This window comes from Harmonia axyridis, chromosome 6 (genome assembly GCF_914767665.1).
Source record: "Harmonia axyridis chromosome 6, icHarAxyr1.1, whole genome shotgun sequence".
In the NCBI taxonomy this organism is placed as follows: domain Eukaryota; kingdom Metazoa; phylum Arthropoda; class Insecta; order Coleoptera; family Coccinellidae; genus Harmonia; species Harmonia axyridis.
In genome coordinates, this window is record NC_059506.1 from 8,919,680 (window position 1) to 8,942,501 (window position 22,822).

Consider the following 22,822-nt stretch of genomic DNA (forward strand, 5'->3'; position numbering starts at 1 on the left):
GCCTTTTGTCGATAGCCTCATGCTGCCGATCATATTAGTTGACGTCTTGCAAGTCACTTGTCATTAATACATAGGTTTACACCAAAATCACAAGAAAGGGAGCGTGGAAGTGATAAAAATAATAAGTTAATAGGCGAAAAGATGCCACTGATGCCAAGAATCCGCACTGTTACTCTTCTTAAAATAGTGGTTCATGAGTTTGATATCAATTTGAGACTTGTCAACAAGCTGAAAGGCAACAGAAATCAGAAATGAATTGAATAAAGAAACGTTGATAATGCAAAACATTTTCGATACTCAAATTATTTTACCTGAACTTATTGGCGGTTTTTGTAACTTGTCTTACACGTATGATTAACTTATGTGTCAAATTAAGGATCACTGTCTTCAAGTGCTGGTTCAGAAAAATAGTCTTAGACATCGTTGATAATGGTAAATTTTGATCATATGGGTGAGATTCCTCTGGAATCACACACGATCTACACAAGTTTAATACATCTTGTTTTTATTTATTCTTTATAATCATTGAGTTGGTAGTTTTTTGAAAAAAATAGAAGCAAAGTTTTGACCACTACAAGTATCTGAAACAAAGATAACTCCTTCACACTAGTGAAAAGCTGATTAAGGTTAGTAAAAAGGCATGTGTCAATTTCTAAGCTACCCCTTTTTCATGAAGTTTGTCCAGCTGTAACAAAACGCATTATTTAGCGGTGCTAGCTCAAACACTCAAATTAAAAGTGCAAATTTTCCAATTGTAGTACATTGGACGTCGCGTCAGTATTTGAAGCACACATTGCAACTCAAATGTAGCAGATAGAAAATTGGCCTGCCTCATAGTTCTAGCTTTGTTTCTTGTCTTCGCTGAGTAGTAATCCTTCTTATCGAGCTATGTGTTCATATTGATACTGTAATTGATTTTTCGTTTATAATATTATTATCAGAGCGTGAAGCGATTGAGAGAAATTCATTGAGAGAATTTGGATCCATGAAATGAAAAATAAATCTGCAACTATACCTATTACTTTGTGTTTCATTGTCCAATTTCCTACTTCTTTTGTAGTACTATACTACCATACTATATTACCATCCACATTATTTTGTTTCCAGAAATTATATCAGATTATTGTAGTCAATATTTGACAATATAAAGTTGAATTAATCGATCGAATATTCACAATTTTCTGAACCAATGGTTTTCAGAATTCATTTATGCGGCTAACGCAAACAACGTAATCAAACTCGATTGGTTGAGTAATTGAATACACGAGAGTTTTCAACGTTCGGTCGATATTATAAACGGACATAAATAAGCACTCCAGGTTGCAGAATATTTCACGATCTATCGCTCTCGTTTTTTTTTTCCCTAGGAAAAACAAACATGAAGATCGAATTCATTGTTTGAAATGTGTAAACAGGCGAATGAAACAGTCTACTAGCTTGTGCACGGAAAATATTTACGTCCAACAATTTGATGGTTTTGTCTGATTTCGTAAAACCACAAAAGTTCGTATCAACTTCGGTTTCTAATTCCTAACAACGAATCTCAGGACCGAATGGAAAAAAGTCTCAGTCATACCCATAGAGTAATAAACATAGAGGGAGTGGACGCAATTTTTACATATCCCCAACACGGTTAGATTACGTTATCGTATTGTGATATTTTCAAATCCACAATTTCACCATACCGTTATGAATGTATATTATATTGAATGAAATATATTTATTTGAGTGATTCCCTATTATATTGGAATCCGATATTTTCCTAACTGTCGAATGAATATTTATTATTTTCTGTATCTACCTGCTGAAATTCAAGGTTTGCCAACTTTTGCTCTCCTAGTGTCATCGGTTGTTTCACGTCGTTTGGCGCGCTTGAAGTTTGTTTTCTGAATTTCTGATATATTTAGTTATTTATTTCAATATATTGAGTTAATATGAAACGTTGATTCACTATGGGACATAAGAATTGCGTTCTTTGTGGAGAAACTCGAGAATTGAGTGAAATATCGTATCACTGATATGTTTCCATTTCCGCGCGCATCATGTCAAATTCGATGGTTCATGTTGGAAACAAAATTTGCTTGCTGAAAATGATATATGCTTCCTTTATCTATAAGATATAAACCTTCTCAATGAAAATTACATAGTCAGACACAGAATTTATGTTATTAGATACCATAAACCTTCTCAGCGAAGTAATAAGCAAACGGACGTATGGAATTTTCTCTTTTCGATGTTCATTGGGACCAAACCAATATCAACCATTCGAATAAAGGTTTTTTCAATAAGAAATTTTCATCTTGATTTGAAAATAGTAATTTTTCGGCAACCGTCCGGGAAGTGAGCACTTCCCGGACGCTTTTTCTCTGAGAAAGTAGCATTTCCCGGACTAGTCCGGAAAGAACGTACTTCCCGGACTAGGCCGGAAAAGAATCATAGAATCCATAGCAACCGAGATAACGGCTGACAGTTCATATGAAATTAGTTGTCAAAAATTTGCATGTTTTTTGATCGCAATCGCAATAAAATATGGAAAGCAGCAGCGATAGTGTTATTTTACATGGTTGCCGAAAAAATATTGTACGCAACACGCCCGAAAATGGTTTTTTTGGACTCACAGACTTCCAGGACTCGCTTACGCTCGTCCTGGAATTTTGTCTATTCGTCCAAAAAAACCCTATTTTCCGGACTTGTTACGTAAATTACTATTACATAACAAGTCCGGAAAATAGAGTTTTTTCGGACGAATAGACAAAATTTCAGGACAAGCGTAAGCGAGTACAGAGTTAGTTATCTGTATCTTGCGAATACAACGCAAGATACAGATAACTAATGCCATTTATTTATTTGTTTGTTTATTTACTTGTTTGTTGCTTGGTTTGTTTTTTTAATTGTATTCTATTGTAAACTTTCTTTTGGCATAATTTCTAAACTCAAAGGTTTTTTACCGAACGGCTCATGACCGATATCGATGCCGAAACAATATATGTAAAAAAAAACTAACGCCATCTGTAGGAGAAATATAGGATTTCTTTTCACATAACTCAATAATTAACGACGAAAAAAATGGTTCCAAAATGGTGAAAGCGCCTAGGTGCCCAGATATTTATATCCCCAGCACCCTTGATTCTTGTCGACGGCCCTGGTAATACTTACATTATAAATTATCAACAGATGACAATAAAATGTATCAATCTTATCATATGCTATGAATAAAATATGAGGCAAAATTCATGTTCTCTATCACATAAGCTTCATTTCTCAATTCGTTCGTCGAAGAAATTTCATTTCTGAATTTTTCTCATGAAACACGTATTCAAGAGATGAAAATCAATTTTTTTTTTATTTCAGATGGCATTTTAGCATCGTGAATGTAAAATGGAGTTATGGATGGCGAAAATCGTATCATATTGAACGTTGGCGGCATTCGTTATGAGACCTACAAAGCTACGTTGAAGAAGATACCGGCCACCAGGTTATCTAGATTAACGGAGGCGCTGGCAAATTACGATCCAATTCTGAACGAATATTTCTTCGACAGACACCCAGGGGTCTTCGCCCAGATTTTGAATTATTATAGGTGAGGAGAATATATTATAGAGGTCATTTGTTGCAACACAAATATCGTTGATCGAGGAACTAGTTTATTTGGAATTTGCTTAACGTATTATAGCAACATTGTTTTACGAATTACTAAGTTTGAGTTCAGAGGAAAAAGTATATGTTGAATAGCCTAATAAAATTTCTGCCTTTGCATAGTGCATTTGTCAATTCTTCCTAGGATAATTATAATTTTCATTATGTGTCTTCCCTATTTGTATAGAATTTTATATTGTTTACAATGGGAATTTTTGAATTTCTAGCATTTATTTTGGTTAAGTATCTTGTTCAATTTAAAAATGTTAGTTTTGGGCGAAAAAGCTTAACAAAATATAATGAATGGGAAATTCTCCTCAATTTGCTTGATTGATAACAATGCAAATTAAAAAATTATTATGGTTTTTATTCATGATTTCTTCAAATTACCTGCAGAAACTATTCGAGTTCAGTTTTCAATAATGTTTGTTACGGCTGCACTAAGTAATTACAACCCCAAATAGTATAGCTTCTAAAGAGTGTTCCAATAAGAAGTTACATTTTTATATAAGAAACGAGTATTTGTGAAGAGTAATTACTGGATTATTGTTTCATTTTGTGGAAATAAATGTTTGCCATTAGAGACGAAGTACAATATCAGCCAAATGGCCGCCACGACTAGGTACTTCTGCACCGTATCCCTTTTATAAAATTTTTCATGATCAATTCGCCTATTTTAAGCTGTATATGTCCTCGATAACTACATGAATTCTATATTTAATTTCTCAAATCGATTGTGAAGCATTAGCATAGATCTTATCGTTTAATTGACTTCAAAGGAAAAATGTTGAATTATTAAATCATACGAATGAATGTAGTTTTGGGAATACCTATAAACCTGGGTTATCGTCATCACTACGGACAACCGCAGCAATATTCTCAGTTGTTCTTTATATCTATTTCTTCATATCACGTTTTTGTCCCATCAGCTCAAAAGGACGTAGCGTTCCATTTTTAGTTATGCCGCAGTTTTCATTTGTCAAATGTTCGACAGCGACTTCAGGAGGTAAATCAACCCAGATAGCGGGCTATTCAAAATAAAACCTCTTTCTGGAAAAAAACTTTACAACCTATCCAATGCAAATTATTATAAAGGGTGAGTCTTCGACTTGTACATATATTTCAACCGAAGATTCCTGAGGTCAAAAGAAACACTTTTTTCCTTTACAATTTTTTTGCGATTCGACCCGGTTAAAAAGATACAGGCTATTGAAAATCGATGAAAAAATTTTATTTTCGGCTGTAGCTCGTAGATGGTTCTATCGAAGAAAATGATTTTTGGAATATAGCTTCTCCTTTATGTGATACATCTTCTGCGAATACAAAATTCCATACACATATTTCAATTTCTTCATTATGAACATTACGTCCCACAAAATACCAGAAAGTCGAAGAACCCAACTCTTAAGAGTAATTTGAACGTTCATTGAAGAATATTTAGCTAGTTTGAAAAATAAAACTATTCTTCATATTTTCTCGTACAAAGCGTCGTTTTCGAGTAACTTGATCTTAAAAAAAATTATCTTTGAAATTCAAAAAATTGGGTACTTTGGCTCAATGCAACTCTGATCTGTTGTGGAAAAAAAACCACAGAAATGAATATTTACTATGATGTCATGTCTCAGATTTTAGAATTGAAGTACCACCCAACTTAGTTTGAAATTGAAGTTATTTGAATAAGCAACACTTTAAATTAAAAACCCCCTTACTTAGTCATCTTTTTAGATAACCAATTTTTTTCCAATGAAAAATTTGAATGGCATGTTTGAAATTTGTCACCTCAACGTAATTCATAAAAATACTAAGTTATCGTTCGAAGGAGAGTTGCCAATTTCAAAATTAGTTCTTAAGAAACAATATTCTGATCTAAAATTGATCTACAGTTGTTATTTTGAAGGTGAATGATGCGGTTTCATTGCAATATTAGAGTAGTACACGGATAAATGTACTTTTGAAGCACTTCTAAGGTTGAAGACGCAATGCGAAGCTTCAGAGGTCCGCATATTGAACATTTCTTTTTAGATCACCCATATCATCTAACTCTGAAATAGGGATTCATTTGTATCAAATTATTTATCCGGTCATGCTTGCTTAGATCATGAAATTTGATTTCAGGACAGGAAAATTACATTATCCGACCAATGTTTGTGGACCATTGTTTGAAGAAGAGTTAGAATTTTGGGGTTTGGATTCGAATCAAGTGGAACCTTGTTGTTGGAGTACTTACAGTGTTCATAGAGACACACAGGTGAGTTTACAAAATTGAAAAATGTAAAAAATTCATACTATGCGGTTGAAAGTAGATGTTCACCTTTCAATTCAATGGAAAAGGATTATGTTCATCTGGGAAATACCCACGAAATTGTGTGCAAGATTACCCATAATCCAATACGACCCAGACATATTAATAATAATTTATTTCTTATATCCTCATTTCTTATATCCCAATGACCAATACATTTTCGATTTATGGAAAAAAAATCAGACTAACATATTGTGATTCACAAAAGACCCTCATTATCAGATTTCTACTACTTGATTCTATTTAGGCTTTAATTCATAATTCAAAAATCTAAGTATATATAAAACCGCTTGCACATATACGTCAAACTTTAAACGTAAAATCACAGCCCAAACGGGACCATCTAGAGCAAAAATGACAAGAATAAGACCCCCCTCAAAATCGTCTGGAGATCCCGGGAAAAATCCCAAACCTTCGATTCTCCCCGCGGTTTTCGAGTATACGGGGTGTTTCGGATCATTTTGACATTTCAAGTCCCATATTTCTGTGGTATCTGTGGACAATTTGACTGTCAGTGTCATGTTAATAATAAATATTCCATTTCGATATATGAAAGTTCTTGAAAAAGTTTGCAGTTTCCAAAATTGTTATTCAATATTTAAATAAATGCCGACAGATAAAATGCAAAGTCTTCGGCGAATCAAAAATTCGATAGATATTTGTCAAAATTTGGAAATGAACATTTATAACATCGAATGCATTTTCCTCAATTCAGGTTTGTTTGAAGGGTTTGTATTATTTGGAATTAATTGGATGAATGTTACTTTATTTCAGGAATTTTTCGTTTATTTTCCACAATCTATAAAACTACATTCCCTTTCGTGAGAATTTGAATTTATTGCGACAGAAGATGGAACTACCAAAGAGAATAGAAGCTTCATTCATCAATTCAGTCTTGGATTGGAGTAAAAGTTATGCTACTATGAAACAGTATTAAACAGATAGAAAGACTCCTTATAGATAATTCACAATTGGCTTTATTATTGGAAAAAAAGAGCCAAGTTAGTCAGATAACAGTCAAAAGTTTCCATGAGTTTTTTGAATATCTAAAATATACACTTTTACGACAGAAGAGTGCAAAAATATAAGTGACCACTCCGTTTTTGAAGAATTTGAGTGCAGTGCTGTTGAATTTATAATGAATAAGTCAAATCTTTCATACTAATAATTTCAACTATATATACCCTGTTATATTATTTTCCACTCAACTGAAACATGTATTAATAAGCCTTGGAAATTAGAGACTCTCAAACTTATAACCTGATTTCTCAAAAAGGTTTCACCAAGATAAGATATTGTAGGTAATTGCTTATGAGGTAACATAGGCCATGGGTATTTGAAAGGCAAGTCTATTCATTATGTCTCTTTTTAGTTGGTTTATTATAGCTATACTGAATATTTCTAAAAATAACATTCACTTCAGATGTGAATTAATTAAATTTGGACTTATGCATCATATCATATATGACTATGAAATTGAGAAAGACATATTCTTCTAAATTCCATTATAAGTCTTTCGAATAGTACTTTGAAGATATTGATTTCAATGACGTATGGAATATATCAGTTGAAATACTAGTCAAAATGTTACGAGAGAAATAAATTTTGAAGGATCATTCAGTATATGAAGAATTTTAACATGGCAGTCACTTTCGAAATTGGTATCAATTTTCCAGCAATTCAATGAAGGTGTGAAATACTTTAAAAAGCAACTATTTATTGAAAATTTCCATGTCATGAGTGAATGATCAAATTTGTATAAAAATGTAGATACCTATCTATTTGTTCACTAAAGTTTCCAATTTTTTAATCGTTATAGGAATAGGTGCTATATGGCCATTTCAAAAATGCTATCCTACTGATTTATTCATTGCTTTTCATTTTGGTAAGAATTAAATTATTCATTGATTCAGATCCAAAGTTAACATTTGAAAAAATCAAGTCAATGTAGTTATTCGAACCCACTAATATGGGTCAATAGTATTGGCCGATACAATTTTAGTACCGATTTCAAATACTCAGTTCCTTTTGACTGAAGTAAAAATTGAACAATGATCTTTGTATCTTGAAATGAGTTTTGCACTTTTCCAGTGTTCAACAATGAGATAATTATTAAATTGACTCAAGAAATTAACAGAGTATGCTATATCAGGACTAGTTAATACTGCTGAAGATATTAATAAACCTATTAATTTCTTATATGGTTCATCATTACAACTCTCTTTTGTTGAATCAAAATTCAATTTAGTTTTCACATGTTCACAATCAGACATGTTGAATTATTGCAATACATATTTGAAGAATATAATCGATAGCTTTACTACCTTTTCCATAATTTCTAGTAATATTCATCCCTAATCATTTTTTAGCTTCCCCTGATTTCTTTATCATAAAATTTTCTATCAGAAAATTCATTCAGAATTAACATTAGTTAAAACAAAAAAGTCATCCATGTACAATGCAACAATAGTAAGCCAGTTATTTTTTGATTTATGTAAATACTATGATCAATTGTTGATCTTTTGAAACTTTTATCTATCAAAATTTTATTTACTATATAGGACATAAATTGCCCTGTTTAATTCACCCAGAGCCACAAGTCTCGTTCTATAACATAGCATCAATACAATCTTCAGATACTAAAAAACTCCTTAGTTCGTCAGGAATTTCCAATAGGTCCTTCAAATTGTTGCAATTATATTGTATTTCTTCACAAAATATGGAATAGAAGAATAATTTGCTGCTCAACTGAAAAATGTATTGATAAACCTTGGAAATGAGGGACTTCTTATAACCTGATTTCTCAGATATGGGTATCCGAAAGGTAGATCTATTATTCATTCTGCCTCTTTTCAGTTTGTTTATTACAGCTATACTGAATATTCCTAAAACAAAAATCTCACTGTAGGTCTTTTCATAGATCTTATCGAACGATTATGTAAATTCCATATTTGTCAAAACTGAAAATAAACATTGAATGCAATTTCTTTATTTCAGGTAGTATTTCTATTAATGAGTCAATTGAATAAATGTAACTTCATTTTAGGGCCCACAAGTAAATATCCAATGGAATGATAGCCCTTAAAATATATCTATTATTCATTTTGAATTGACTTACAAGAATATCAATATTTTCATCGGCAAGACATAAAACGACAAATTTTCTTTCAAAGTTGAAATTCAGAGAAAAATATGCTAATAATTGTCTATTGTAACTATCAAATAAACAAAAAAAAGGACCATAAAAAGGATTACAACTTAACTAACAAACATAAACTTTTTTTGTCAATTTTTCCCACCCAATCATCAATTAAATTTGGACTTATGCATCATACATGTCTATAAAGAAGAAATGTGCTAATTTAAAATCTTAATGTTGGGATTATATTATTATTCAATATTCTCTAAAAATTTTTCACAAACCTATACGCATGAATAACTTTCTTGAAAGACTGACGCTCACATTTTGATTATTCATTTCTCCCAAATTCTTCAAAGAAAGAAATTGCCATATCTGGAAAAATGAGATCTGAGAATTTGGTTGATATCGGTTATTTTTTATTCATTATTAAAGAATACAATATACGAGATATATTTCAACAAAATTTTAAGACATGCGTGTGACTGACAATTATGATCATAGAGAAATCTTTGTTTATGGTTATGACTGCGTTCGGCAAATCCACACTAGGGATGGGCAAAGGTCAGAAAACTATCGATATCTATATATTGTATCGATATTTTCTGACACTATCGGAATGTGTCGAAATATGTAAGAGTAAAATATCGATATATATCGCTGTGATATTTTGGTGTGAGAAAATTCTGTTGATTTGAATAAAGTTTTTCTATCATAGAGGATAATAATAAGATTCAGATGACAAGATTCAGTGGAAAACGACATATTTAGTAGTTTGCTTCCATTTTTATGGAGTATTTTGTCCTCCTGAACATTTATAGGGACATTGATGTTGACGAGGACGCTGTGATTACAAGGTTTTCAAAGGGTTCAAAGTTTTAAAGACCAAATTAGATTTTGTGATGTAGTTGCCAATTGTCTTCCATGGGCGCCCGCAGAAATTTTTCTCAGGGGGGGCAAAAAAAAAATTATTGAAAAACGATAAGGCGTCCATGATTGTCATTGAAAACCGGAAAATTGTTGAGAATCCATTACTTTCCTTTTTTCCATGCCCTTTGGATTGAGAAAGTAATATTGAGTGTGTTGTGCTGAAAAATGAGGCAATCAAAATCTTCATATTAAACAATGTAATTTTTTTTAAATTTCTACCTGAATGGTTAAAACCCTGATAAGTAAATAATGGTATTATAATACAACAAATACATAAGGGTACAACTTTTTTTGCGAAATTCGAGGCTTTATTGTAAAAAACTGGTTATACATTTATAATTCAAAGTATTGCCCATCGCTGGTCACTACTTTCTCCCATCTTTCGGACAGCGTACGAATCCCGCGTTGAAAAAACTGGTCATCTTTTGAAGCGATCCACGAATCGATTCAAGTTTTTACTTCTTCATAAGATCGGAAGTGTTGGTCAGCCAGGCCGTGTGCTATTAATTGAAACAAGTGATAGTCCGTGGGAGCAACGTCTGGAGAATACGTCGGGTAGGGTTGTGGGGTAGGAATTCCCATTTTAACGTTTCCAAGTATATCTTGACTACTTTCGCAACATGGGGTCGAGCATTGTCATGCAGTAAAATCAATTCATCTTCTCTCTCGTTGTATTGCGACGGTTTGTTTTTCAATGCTCGGTACAAACGCATTAATTGCGTTCGATAACGATCGCCTGTGATTCTTTCAGTCATAATACACTTCGCCGAGCTGGTCCCACCAAATACTGAGCATGACCTTAGAACCGTGAATATACGGTTTGGCCGTCGATGTGGAAGCATTGTCAGGATATCCTCATGATTTTATGCGCTTGGGATTATCGTAATGAATCCATTTTTCGTCTCCAGTCCCAATCCGATGCAGAAACCCCTTCCGTCTTTGTCTTGCAAGCAGCTGTTCACAAGTAAATAAACGTCGTTCAAACACCTCGCGGCTTTAACTCGTACCGCACCCAATTTCCTTGTTTCTGAGTCATTCCTATGACTTTCAGGCGTTTTGAAATGGCTTTTAGTGACACTCCTATTGATCCTACAATTATTGTTGCGTTTGACATGAGTCTTGATCAATTATTGCCTCCAATTCTGCATCTTCAAAAAACTTCTCTCTTTCACCGCGATACTGGTCTTCGACATCAAAATCACCATTCTTGAAGCGTTGAAACCACTCGTCTATTTCTTTATTTATTTAATCAAACGGAACAAGCCATTTTACTGATGTACCAGAAAATAACTAAACCTAGACATAAACAATATCGTTGGTACGTTCTTCCACCAATATCGTTCTCACTATATATTTTAGTAGAAAATTGAAACCTCCCGCAAATGACGAGAATTTGGCTCGTAAGCTAACATGGTTGATCGTGAATAACTTTATGATGCAGACACAAATCGACTAACATGTCAATGGCGTTATGTTCACAAATACCTAAACTTATTGTCTGACATCTACTACATATTTATTTCTACTACCACTTACCGTTACAGCCATCTATTGCAAAACGGCGGACGCAAAGTTGTACGCCTTATATAAATATTCATATGAATATCTAAATATAAATATTTTTGAGAGGTAAGGCTTGATATCGGTATAATCTGGGATTTGGTCCCATAGAAATACTCGAAGCTCATAACGGCGAACCTCCTCAAAATTTAAGGCTAGGACCGCCCTTGATTTGTCGTCATGGGAAGTTATTTGCATCAAATATTTTCATGTGAGCAAGGGCCAAACGGTATGTTCTAGGAAAAAAAATCATATAGATTTCCACCCTAGAATCAGCATAGTATACCGAGTGAATCGTCTGAAATCAGCTAACGATACAAGGTTTCCGAAAAAAATCTTTTATTTTCTAGAGGGATACCCAGTGAAGGATCTACCGGCATAGTGACGGGGTCCAAGGGGCGGAGCCCCTTCGGCGAGCAGAGCGAGTTTTGTTATCTGCAATGGAAACGTAAAGGGTTTCCCAATTGAAGGTTTCATTTTGATATCAAACAAAACATTATATTTTTGAGGGAATTAATGGATGTTTATTTCTTTGTGAAGAGGAAGATATGCTATTAACCATGGAAGAGGAGTGGTCAAATGGCCACCACATCTACGGCTCCGACACCATATCTTTTTCTTGAAATAAATTATCAATTCGCACATTTAAGTTTATATTTCCATAAGTTCACGAATTAATCGATTGTGGACCATTAGCATAGACTTCGTCTTTTACGTGATCCCAAAAAGAAAAAAAAAGAAGTCTAAAGGTGTTAAATCCCAAGATCTTGTTGACCAATTGTGATCACCTTTTCGAAAAATAACACAGTCATGAAACTTTTCCTTCAAAATTGTGAGGAGCCTATTTGCTATCTGCACCGTTTAGTGGAGGATTAAAATTTTGAAGCGGCATTAAATTTTATTGATCTTTCCTGCAACTGGGTGAAAATGTATTATTATGATATGCTCTCATAAAGGTTAGTTATTTTTCGTTACCATGGAAAAGTTCGTTCAAGTAGAATAATTTTTTAATAATGTTAATACTGCTCATAACCTAAGCTCAATCATGTTCAATAATATCGTTAAAAATGAAGATTATATATGTGACTTTAAATGCTAAATCGAAAAAATGTTCCACTAGAGTCAGTACAATGTTTTCAAGAAGTGCTACCTAAAGAATGTCGTAAAAACCATAGAAAGCACTTTGTTAGTTTACTTCCAAAAAAAGTCTGAAGTTGTTAGCGTCTCATCTCTTTGAGCAAATTATTCAATTCTCAAATCAGTTATAAATAATTGACAAAGTGTGAATATTAGTAAGAAGTTCATGAAATTATTAGCTTATTAGGTGGGCTCAGATGATGGTTGAGATGAATATTAAAATTAATTTATATCTAAGCAATGTAACAATTCAAATATCTCTTCAGAATTATCCAGGGTGTTTCATTGGTGAATGGAAAAACTTGAACAGTGAATATAGGATACCGAGGTGGTTCTAGATACACCCCAGTTATTGTGTCTGAACGCCTTGGTTACCGAGATACAGGGTGATATGAATTTTGATAATTTCCCTTTTTCGTCCGATGGTGTCCATGGTAAAAAAAATAATAAAACCATGATTGGAGTCTGTATTATTTCACTCGAAGCACAACACATACTATGGAAACGAATGAATAAGGATGAAATTAGCATACAGACTACTGAAAAAATAGGCTATGACGCAGCTTCGGACCACTTGGATTATTTACAGTGAATAACGATTCTGTAGCGAAAACAACTTCAATAAAATTGAATATTCGCGTATGTTGAGTTAAAATTCCATCAACTCCACTAAAACACGAATCCACTCCAAATCCCCGCAGGTTGCTAGAAAGCCTAATAAACCCCTATTGAGTAATTTGCCACTAAATGTGAACACTACAATGCTAAGTAAATGAGAGTCGGGGGTTTGCTTCATTTCAATCTATTTAGGTCAAAAGTATAATGTTATCTGATTAAAGTTCATGCTGTTTTCATTCATATCACGGTCACGATGTGATTAGACGAAAAGGTATTCGTCCCAAAGAAAGTATTCAGAAATCAGGATAAAGGATATGTACCGGATTTTTCACCTTAATTTGACCCCCCCTTTGACTTTGTTTCTGAAAGAAGTACGAAATAATGTTTATTACAAAAGTTTCATGAAATCGACTTGTTCAGTCGTGAACTACGGTCGTATTTCTTCTCGACCGACCCCGGTAGAATCTGATTTCGTATCGGCTGTCAGCGGAGAATGACACAGATTTTCAATATCGATCGTACGTGCTAATAGAAAAGTTTCAAAAGAGACAAAATTGATTAATCTTCTGATAATTCATCATAATTAGTTAATTTATTTTCATCTATCTTCTGCATCGTCATCTAATAGTGTTAGTGAACAAAATAATATTGAACAACTATTCGTGAAGTGCCCTGAATTTATCATCAGCCAGGTGAAGCCACAGGTACTTAAGGGAGGTAAATTCCCCTGAATTCCCTTCCTTGTAACCTCCTTTTTGGAACCAGATTAGCGGTGATTCGCCTAGGTTTCTTCTGCAGCCCGTTGGGGTAAGTTGCATTTCACAATTTTTGGTTGTTCAATATTAGTAACAAAATTCATCTGAAATTGACCGCAAACCCCTTTTTGCGGACAATTACGACTAGTGTTTTTTAAAATGATTTCACAGAATGAAATATATACAGAGTGGGCAACATATTGATTGCAACTTCATTATTTCAAATAGAACACCCTGTATATTTTTCTATATTTGACTAGCTCTTTTTCTCCCGAGTTCGAATATATAACATATGTTTGGTCTATCTCTCTTATTGTGAGTACTAAATAGTTTCAAATTTTAAGAAACACCTGTCAAGCTAAGTAATCAGTTTTCAAGTGGAAGGCTGCGATAATTCAAAATGCCCTTTTTTTGAGTTATCTCGTTGGCAACGATATGACTTACGTTTTTCACTATAAATTGGATGTAATTCTATATATTCTCCGCTTTTTCTTATTGTTTTTCACATAAAGTGAAAATATTCTGTGAGTTTATAGGCATTGTCTAAACTTTAATCTATGTTTAATAATAATAATATTGCAAATTTTTCGAATCAGATCTAAAAATATTGATAGTGAAAGCAACCCTTCTCAAAACAGTCAAGCGTATATTCAACAAAACGTAATTTAAAATCACATGTTCTCGATTTCTTTCTAAATCCGAATTGATTTTTGTAGAAGAGATTTTCACTCTCGAAATGGTTCATTACCTGATTATAAATTATATTTTAGAAGACCTTTAAGAAAATTGGAAGTAATGAAATCGGTCAATAATTCTTCTTGTAATTTTTGTCACTTTTTTGTGTATAGGGATTACTTTCGCCACTTTCAAACAATCCGGAAAAACGCCCTCCTTAATGCAACGATTCGCCATTCTAGTGAGAAGCCTCACTATATGATTTATATTCCTTTTCAGGAGTGATGATGATAGACCGTATTAGTCCCTCGATTTACAACCCTTTAGAAAACATATAAACATATTGCATCTCTTACATTATTAAAATACAGTTCCTGAAATCGAAAACCATTATTATATTGGTAGTTTGCATCTGTAGAATTCCTAGGCTCAGAAATTCCTGTTTTTGCCAAACTATCTACGAGTTCATGGGACAACGAAATAAAATAAGAATATATCAAAAGATATCAGATTGTAGCTCCATATCTAATGTTACTGAAAACTACTGGTGGATACAATCACCGATTATTTATACTTAGGAAGAGGTTCTCTACTGAGGTATATGGTTGTTCGAGCTATTGCAATTAACAAGAAGCATTGATTCAAAATCGATCTTTGAGAGATTGAATCAGATTATACTTAATAATCTACACTTTGTAGCATAGATATCGAAAAACAACTAGTGGAGTGTTTACTGAAACTGAATAATAAACGACCTTGTTACCACGCTGCTGCAAAGATTTTCACCCGACAAGCCAATACCATAAATTCTTCGATGATAAACGTAGGTAGTTCGAAGGTAATTTTAGTTAAATAACTCCAGGCGAATCTGTACAACCTCATCAATGCAAGGCTTTCACAAACACAATATCAATCATCCCACGTCAGTAGCTGCGTAATTTCCATGAAATTACATATTCCCAGTTATTATTTTATGAGTACGAAAATTGTTTACATAGCCAATGAATGAGGTTTTACTGATCAACATGTTGATGAGGAAATTACGGAGGCACTCATTAAAATTATACGGAAAATATTTCAATGTGGAGGCTATCAGAAATTCAAAAATAATATAATTTAAATAAATTTCTTACTGAGTTTTCATAACAATATTTTTTTATTTAAGAAAAACTGTATGGATATGCTATGAGGGTATTGTATATCTACCTAAATTTTTAATTTTCGATATTGAGAATCTCTAAATGGAATTACTATTGTAATTTCTCAATTTTGATGCTAGAATTGCTCATCAATAGACCAAAATGAATATTTTTGGAAATCGAAGGATATAAGTGTTGAGATGTAAGTAATTTCGTAGAAGCTTATTTCAGGAGTTGTTTTTTCCCTTTTCGCAAAATATATAGAGCATATTCCTGTATGAGGTTCAAACATAAAAAGGGTATGCTATGATTGCTAACCATACAGGGTGTTTTAAGAATGAATTTAGAATGTGTTGAATTTATATCTTGAGACCTGTTGAATCGATTTACTTCAAGCTCAGTTGTATGTATGTTTCAGATTGAAATCTAATCGGTTTTGTAAGCCTAATGCCTAATGAATTCTTTAGATGCAGAGAGAAAAATTCGAACTGCTCGTTTTCAACGTTTTCAACGTTGTATTAGTGAAGGATCATATAAAGGGTTCTATAATAAGATGTTTCATTTTGAATAGGCCACTGTCTGGATAACTGTCATTTTCGAAACAGTCATATTTTGACATTTGAAATGTAGAAACTAGGCATTCAAATGCATCAAAATGATCCGGATTTCCATAAAAAATCATCTAAGTGATGAGACTTATTATCACCTAGGAGGCTACGTAAATAACCAGAATTGTCGTAAATTGGGACTCGGAAAATCCAAGATTGATTATTGACAGGCCTCTCCATCCTAAACCTGTTTGGTGGAGTTTTTGAGACTATAGTGTATTGGACTTAACTCCTTCGAAAATGAAGCTGGTGAATCTGTGAAGGTGAATGGATTACACTACCGAGCTATGTTTGATGATTTTCTATGATCGACATTAGAAGATATTGCTGTGGATGAGGACAACGACAATAAAACAAGCAACGAAACATTCGCAGCTTTGCAAGAAAAGTATCCTGGCGCTGTTATTTTTTTCGAAGAGGTAATCACAATAAGTTATCGAAATTGTATAATTCAACATCTTTAGATTTTTCTTTGGCGCCACGTTGGAGCTAAGGTCTATGCCAATGCTTCACCCTCGATTCCAGACCCCAAAGATAGAATTCGTGAATTTAAATATATACAGCAAATGTGCTAATTGGTCGAAGGAAATTTCATAAAAAACGTAATCGTAACCGTGAAGGTGACTGATATCATTTTTCATCTTTAATGACATATATTCCTCTTCACAACGAAATGAACATTGATTGATTTCTCTTTATATTCGTTTTCTGTATGTCGAATCAAAATGAGACCTCTTATTAGTCTTATTTATCATTTGAAAAGCTGTTACTTACTGATGATAGTTGCATATTTTATAAAGACATTAGAAGATATGAACATATTACAAACTTTTCGTTACGTCTGAATACCGGTATAACATCAAATAATCTTTTATTGAAATGAAATTTTGTTTGCAGGCTACCTTGGCAATTCTCGATAAACTCGATATAGATGCTGCCAAACCGAGTGATGAGGAGATCGCCCGTATGTTCGGCTATGAAGAGGCTTACCACGCAGGCACAATGTCTTATTGGCAGCGCCTCAAGCCCAAAATCTGGGCCTTATTCGACGAGCCTTATTCGTCAAGCAACGCGAAGGTACCACCGACCAACGTGCATCATCGAAATGTGATTATTACTAATAATACTAAACATTTAATCAAGATATGCTGCATGTGAATTCAACATTTTCCATAGAGTGATAGGTAGATAGATGATTTTTTTATTCTAACAACACTATACGAGGGCTAATATTTATATATTGAGAATTGGCAACACTGATATTGCCAGGTGAAATCTGATATTGAAATCGTAAAATTTGAAATTTTTTGTGTTATAAGTATCCATAACGATTTGACGTACGTTTTTGTTGTTTACAGTAAAGTGAAAATGTCATCTCTACCAAAATATGAATTTACTGCGTGAAAATTGTCGAGCTATGAAAATTTTGACTTTTGACATTAGCTTAAGAAAAATGCATTTATCAACTGAATTCAACTTTTGGCGATGAAGCACCATTTAAGGCCTCTGTATAACGCTAGCACACTGAATTCAAACGTGAACGTAGTTCGCTCACAGACAAAATTAAAGAAGGTCGTTCAAAATCAGTCGTTGTGCCGGAAAATATTGAAGTTGTGCGAAAATGAATTGGAAAACATTGTTAGGTGATATATCAGGAAATCAAGAGATGTTTGAAGAGTAGTATGACTAGCATACATAAGATTTTGCACGAACATTTGTATGTAGCTCTATGCCAGTTGGATTTCACATTTGCTCAATGATGATCAAAAAACTTCTAGTGCCGATTGGTACCGTAAAATGATTTCGAAATATAACTGTGGTGCATCCAAAACGGTATACAACATCGTCACAGGTTACGAGTTGTGAATTTATGCATACGACCCAGAAAGAAAAGGCCAGTCGGCAGTGTGGGTTTTTCAATGAGAAGCTGAGTCAAGAGTTGTTCGTTCTAGAAACGTAAGAAGCTAATGGTGGCGTCTTCCTTCACGAAAACTGCTTCTGTGGTTATTGTGGCTCTTGAGAATCAAAAGACCATTAATTTAGAGTGGTATGAAACCATTTGTTTGCCTATAGTTTTTCGTAAATTAAGAACCACAAACCCGAAACGACGAATCATCTTGCATCATGACAATACGAGCTCACACACATCAAATGAGTATTTTGACACAAAAAATCAAACTAATGGCTCATCTGCCTTGAAGCCCTGACTTGCCTCTGAATGACTTCTTCCTCTTCCCAGAAATCAAAAATAAACTTCGTGGACAACGATTTTCATCGCAATAGAGGCCTTTAAAACGCATGTTTTAGAACTATGTACCATCTTCGGATTGGAAACAACATTTCGAATGATGGTTCAATCGAATGCAAAAGTGTATATATCTTAAAGGCGATTATTTTGAAATTTCGTATTCTCAATTCACAACCCCAGACTAGTAGAAGAAACCCAAAATTAATAATAATTGTAGGAGTTATGGCTATTAAAAGGATTTTCGAATTGACAGATAGACCGAATAGGCCGGAATGATGAGGAATGCATTTTGCGATTTAAATTTCAAAATCACTTATCTGAAATCCTCCTTCTTTCAAATTCCTGATTTCGTCGCTTGTCTGTCTCAAAATATTTCCTGGCTCTTTTACAAACTATTTTGATATCCGTTGCTTCCATAATTTGATATTTGTTGGAAAATATAGCATGATTGAGTTGTGATGCTGTTCTGAGTACCTTGATCTCTTATCCTTTGGCCACAGCTTCCAGGTCGCCAAGTAGCTGAATTTCATCTTTTGATGTATAAACGTGTTATTGACAGCTAATTTCCATCTCAGATGTAGTCATGCATTTCGTCTTTGATGCTGATATTCTTGATCCCGATACTTTAGCTGCTATGTAAATGCGTGGAAGAGCCTTTGCAAATCATCTTATTTTCCTGCTGTATCGTCAGCATACACTAAGAGAAATCCATATTTTTTTTATTAATAAAGCACTTATTTGAAGGTTATTTATTCAGAACTATTACAGCAGATTTATATTTGATAAATTCTTTGATAGTTGAATAATATATTCAAAAAAGTTTATTAATAGAGAATCAAATATTTCTTTACAAGGTATTTGATAATATTTAATATATTTCGGTGATAAATAATTTATATAAACTTACGTTGTCTCCACAAATAACATAAATTCAGTGTCAACAAATTTTCAACTGGTAGTTAACGAACATTTGCTATTACTGAATAAACTCTTACAAGAATTCAATAATTGATTCACTCAGAATATAGAATTCATTGATAATTAACAAACTAACATAATTCTATCGATCCAATCTGTGGAAAAGTTTAAGACACATCCCTCAAAGAGAAGCGCATCTCCTTGAAGGATCTGTCCTTGAACTTTTCCTTTGATTTGAATTTCCTTTTTAAACATAAAATATGTGTTACTATCGGCTTATTTAACGCCGCTTAGCACATATGTACTGAATTTTGGGTTCAGATCGTTTGTACCTGCTTAGTTATTTTATTAGTGATGTTGGCAGAACAGTGGTTAGAGGGAACATATGCAAACAAAATGACCAGGGTTCAAATCCGGATGTCCTCGATATGAACTCTAAAAAATTACCTAGTTTGGCCCTAGTTTGACATCCAGAATGATTATCTAAGAAATACGTTAACCATTACTGAAATGAAATATTATTTTTATTACATATAAATAAGGTTCATTAATAATTGCTCAATGATATATTAACCTCAACTATATTCATTTCCTTCAAATGAATATTTCTTCAGCATTATTATATAAGTTATGCGTTAATAAATGAAGTGTAATAATAAATGATGATTATTGATGGGATTTCAAATAAATTATTTATTTCCATGAAACTTATATCTGTTTGTCCATATATCCAATAAATGATTTATTAACTATAATGCATTTTCGATAATATCAAATAAACACTCAGTGTAGCATATAATTCTAATCTCACGAACTTCAATTCGATACCCATCTTCTTCTGCGAACTTTTTTCATCATTTCATCAGTGGGCTAAATGAGTTACTTTGTCGAATACCTCTTTTCATATTAAGTTGCAAATCTTTCCAAAATTTTTTTGAGCGCTTATTGATTTCAAATATTTTTATCCTAATTTGGTTGGACATAAATAATTTCAGAATTAATATTGATAAAGTGATAAAGATGAAATAGAGAGGGTTACTATGAAATACTTAGGATTGATTTTAGACGAGAATTTAAAGTTTCAGTTTCACGTGGATTATATCGCAAATGAAATGTCCAAAAAGGTTGGTTTCATATCTAGAATAAGGGTTAAAATTGATATGAATACGTCACTGATGTTGTTTAGATCATTGGTACTTCCTCATGTGGATTATTGCTCGTCAGTTATGTTTAATTTAATTCAATATTCAAAGCAAGGAATAAAATGTTACCTGAATATTTGAGTGAAAACCTAAAATTTGCTAATGAGATACATAATTATTATACACGACGTCGAGATGATTTTTACATAGAAAAAGTTAATACTACATTAATGAATAAATCCACATTTAGCAGAGGATTAGTTATCTTCAATAAACTACCTGAAAAGATCAAATATTGTAATAATTATAGAGAATTCAAAAAATGTTTAATGAGTTATATTTATGAAGAATTTAATTAAGTTAGTGGATTACATTTGTATTGTTTTCAATAGCCGAGTGCTAAATAAAGTTTATTATATTACATATATTATATTATATTATATTATATTATATTATATTATATTTCCAATCATTGAAACTGTGATATGTTATAACGAATTGGTTTGTACAGAACCAGTCATCTGGTTGTAATGTTCTTTCGAAGTTTTGAACTGCTATGTTCACCTGTTTCATTGATGTTTTGAACTAATATGTTAGCCACAACTCTGGAAGTGTAGCCACTTTTCTCTCAATAAGTGGTGTACGCAACTTTTATCGCCTCAATTAAAATGTCGCATCCGCAAAACAGTCGAATTTACAATTGTGGTACAAATAATAAAATGACCTTTTCATAATACGCCGTATGAGAATCACCGCACTTCTTTTGTTTCGCCGACTTGACATTTTGACCGAGGCGAGAAAAATCGCGTAGGGTGTTACGGGCTTTAGGAATTCTCATTTTCCATATGAGGCTGGTGAAATCCTGCTCCAGACTGCTAATGAAACGTTTTCAATGAAAAAGGTACACCAGAATAGAATATTATAATCGTTGTTGAATACACAATGAAGGATAATTAAACGAAATCGTTTATTCCATAATGATAATTCGTCTTTTAAATTATTATTACGAAAAAACTAATTGGTTGGATATTATTCCGAGTCACGTACAAAAAAAGGATTGTCATCTACTTTATGACATGAAACAATTTCTGCATGACAATTTAACTTTGTTTAACTATGATGTTCGCAGGTCTTTCCTTATTTGTTTGTAATCATTGTGTTGGGAAATCTTTGAGGCTTGAAATTTGTTTGTTGTTAGTGAATAATTTTACATTGATCTTTTCGTTTCTTCGGTTTTCCGAATTAATAAATAAGATGAAGGAATTATTTATTTCGTTGAAAATAACTGTATTTTCTTTGTCCCGATTCCTTAGAAATGAAATATTCATGAAATTATGAGGGCTGAAACCGGTTGTTTTTTTACTGCTTTGAGTTGAACAAATATAAGAAAATGTAGATTTTGCAATTTTTTGTGAAAATAATAACAAATGCAATTTTATTTCCGAGAAAATTTTTTTATCTGAGACTGGAACTGCTGTTTCAAATATTCTCGATTCGCAAATTTCATTGATCTAGATGAAAATACATTTCACTTCTGAAACCTTCTCTAAATACTCCTAATGTAGCTTGATTGTGCATGCCTCAACGATAAATGTTAGTTAGTTAATTGTTACAATCAGTCTTAATCAATATACCTAATGTAAAAGCTGTTAGTTGTATTCTGCCCTATTCATCATATTCATTCCTTTCAGATAGTAGCTGGAGCTTCAGTATTTTTCATATGCGTTTCAGTACTCTCATTTTGTGCCAAAACGCACGAAGGTCTCCGAATTGAGTGCCAGCGAAAAAGAAAAACACAGGATGATGTACATTGCACAGAACCTCATCCCTTTTTCAACATTATAGAGCACATTTGCAACGCCTGGTTCACATTCGAACTAGCAATTCGACTAATCGTAAGTATTACGTTGTAAGTAATTCGGTCCTTTTGATTCCCATATTTGTATTAATTGTTAGGTACTTAGCATCGATTTATTTTCTCATGGTTTTTCCACAGTGATATAAAAATAGTAGAA

At 33.0% G+C, this 22,822-nt stretch overlaps 1 protein-coding gene across 4 annotated transcripts in view; it reads left to right on the forward strand.

The window, feature by feature from the left end:
* Positions 1-22,822, forward strand: part of LOC123682785 (potassium voltage-gated channel protein Shaw-like) — a 403,607-nt gene that overhangs the window by 334,666 nt on the left and 46,119 nt on the right. For 2 of the 4 annotated variants that reach the window (XM_045621566.1, XM_045621567.1), the window contains 4 exons: positions 3,352-3,580; positions 5,752-5,884; positions 17,397-17,606; positions 22,499-22,702. In XM_045621566.1, coding sequence (XP_045477522.1) covers positions 3,387-3,580; positions 5,752-5,884; positions 17,397-17,606; positions 22,499-22,702 — 741 coding nt within the window. In that variant the 5' untranslated portion in view covers positions 3,352-3,386. Of the gene's footprint in view, positions 1-3,351; positions 3,581-5,751; positions 5,885-16,660; positions 16,919-17,396; positions 17,607-22,498; positions 22,703-22,822 lie in introns of those variants that run through there. The other 2 variants (XM_045621569.1, XM_045621570.1) reach the window with 2 other exon arrangements.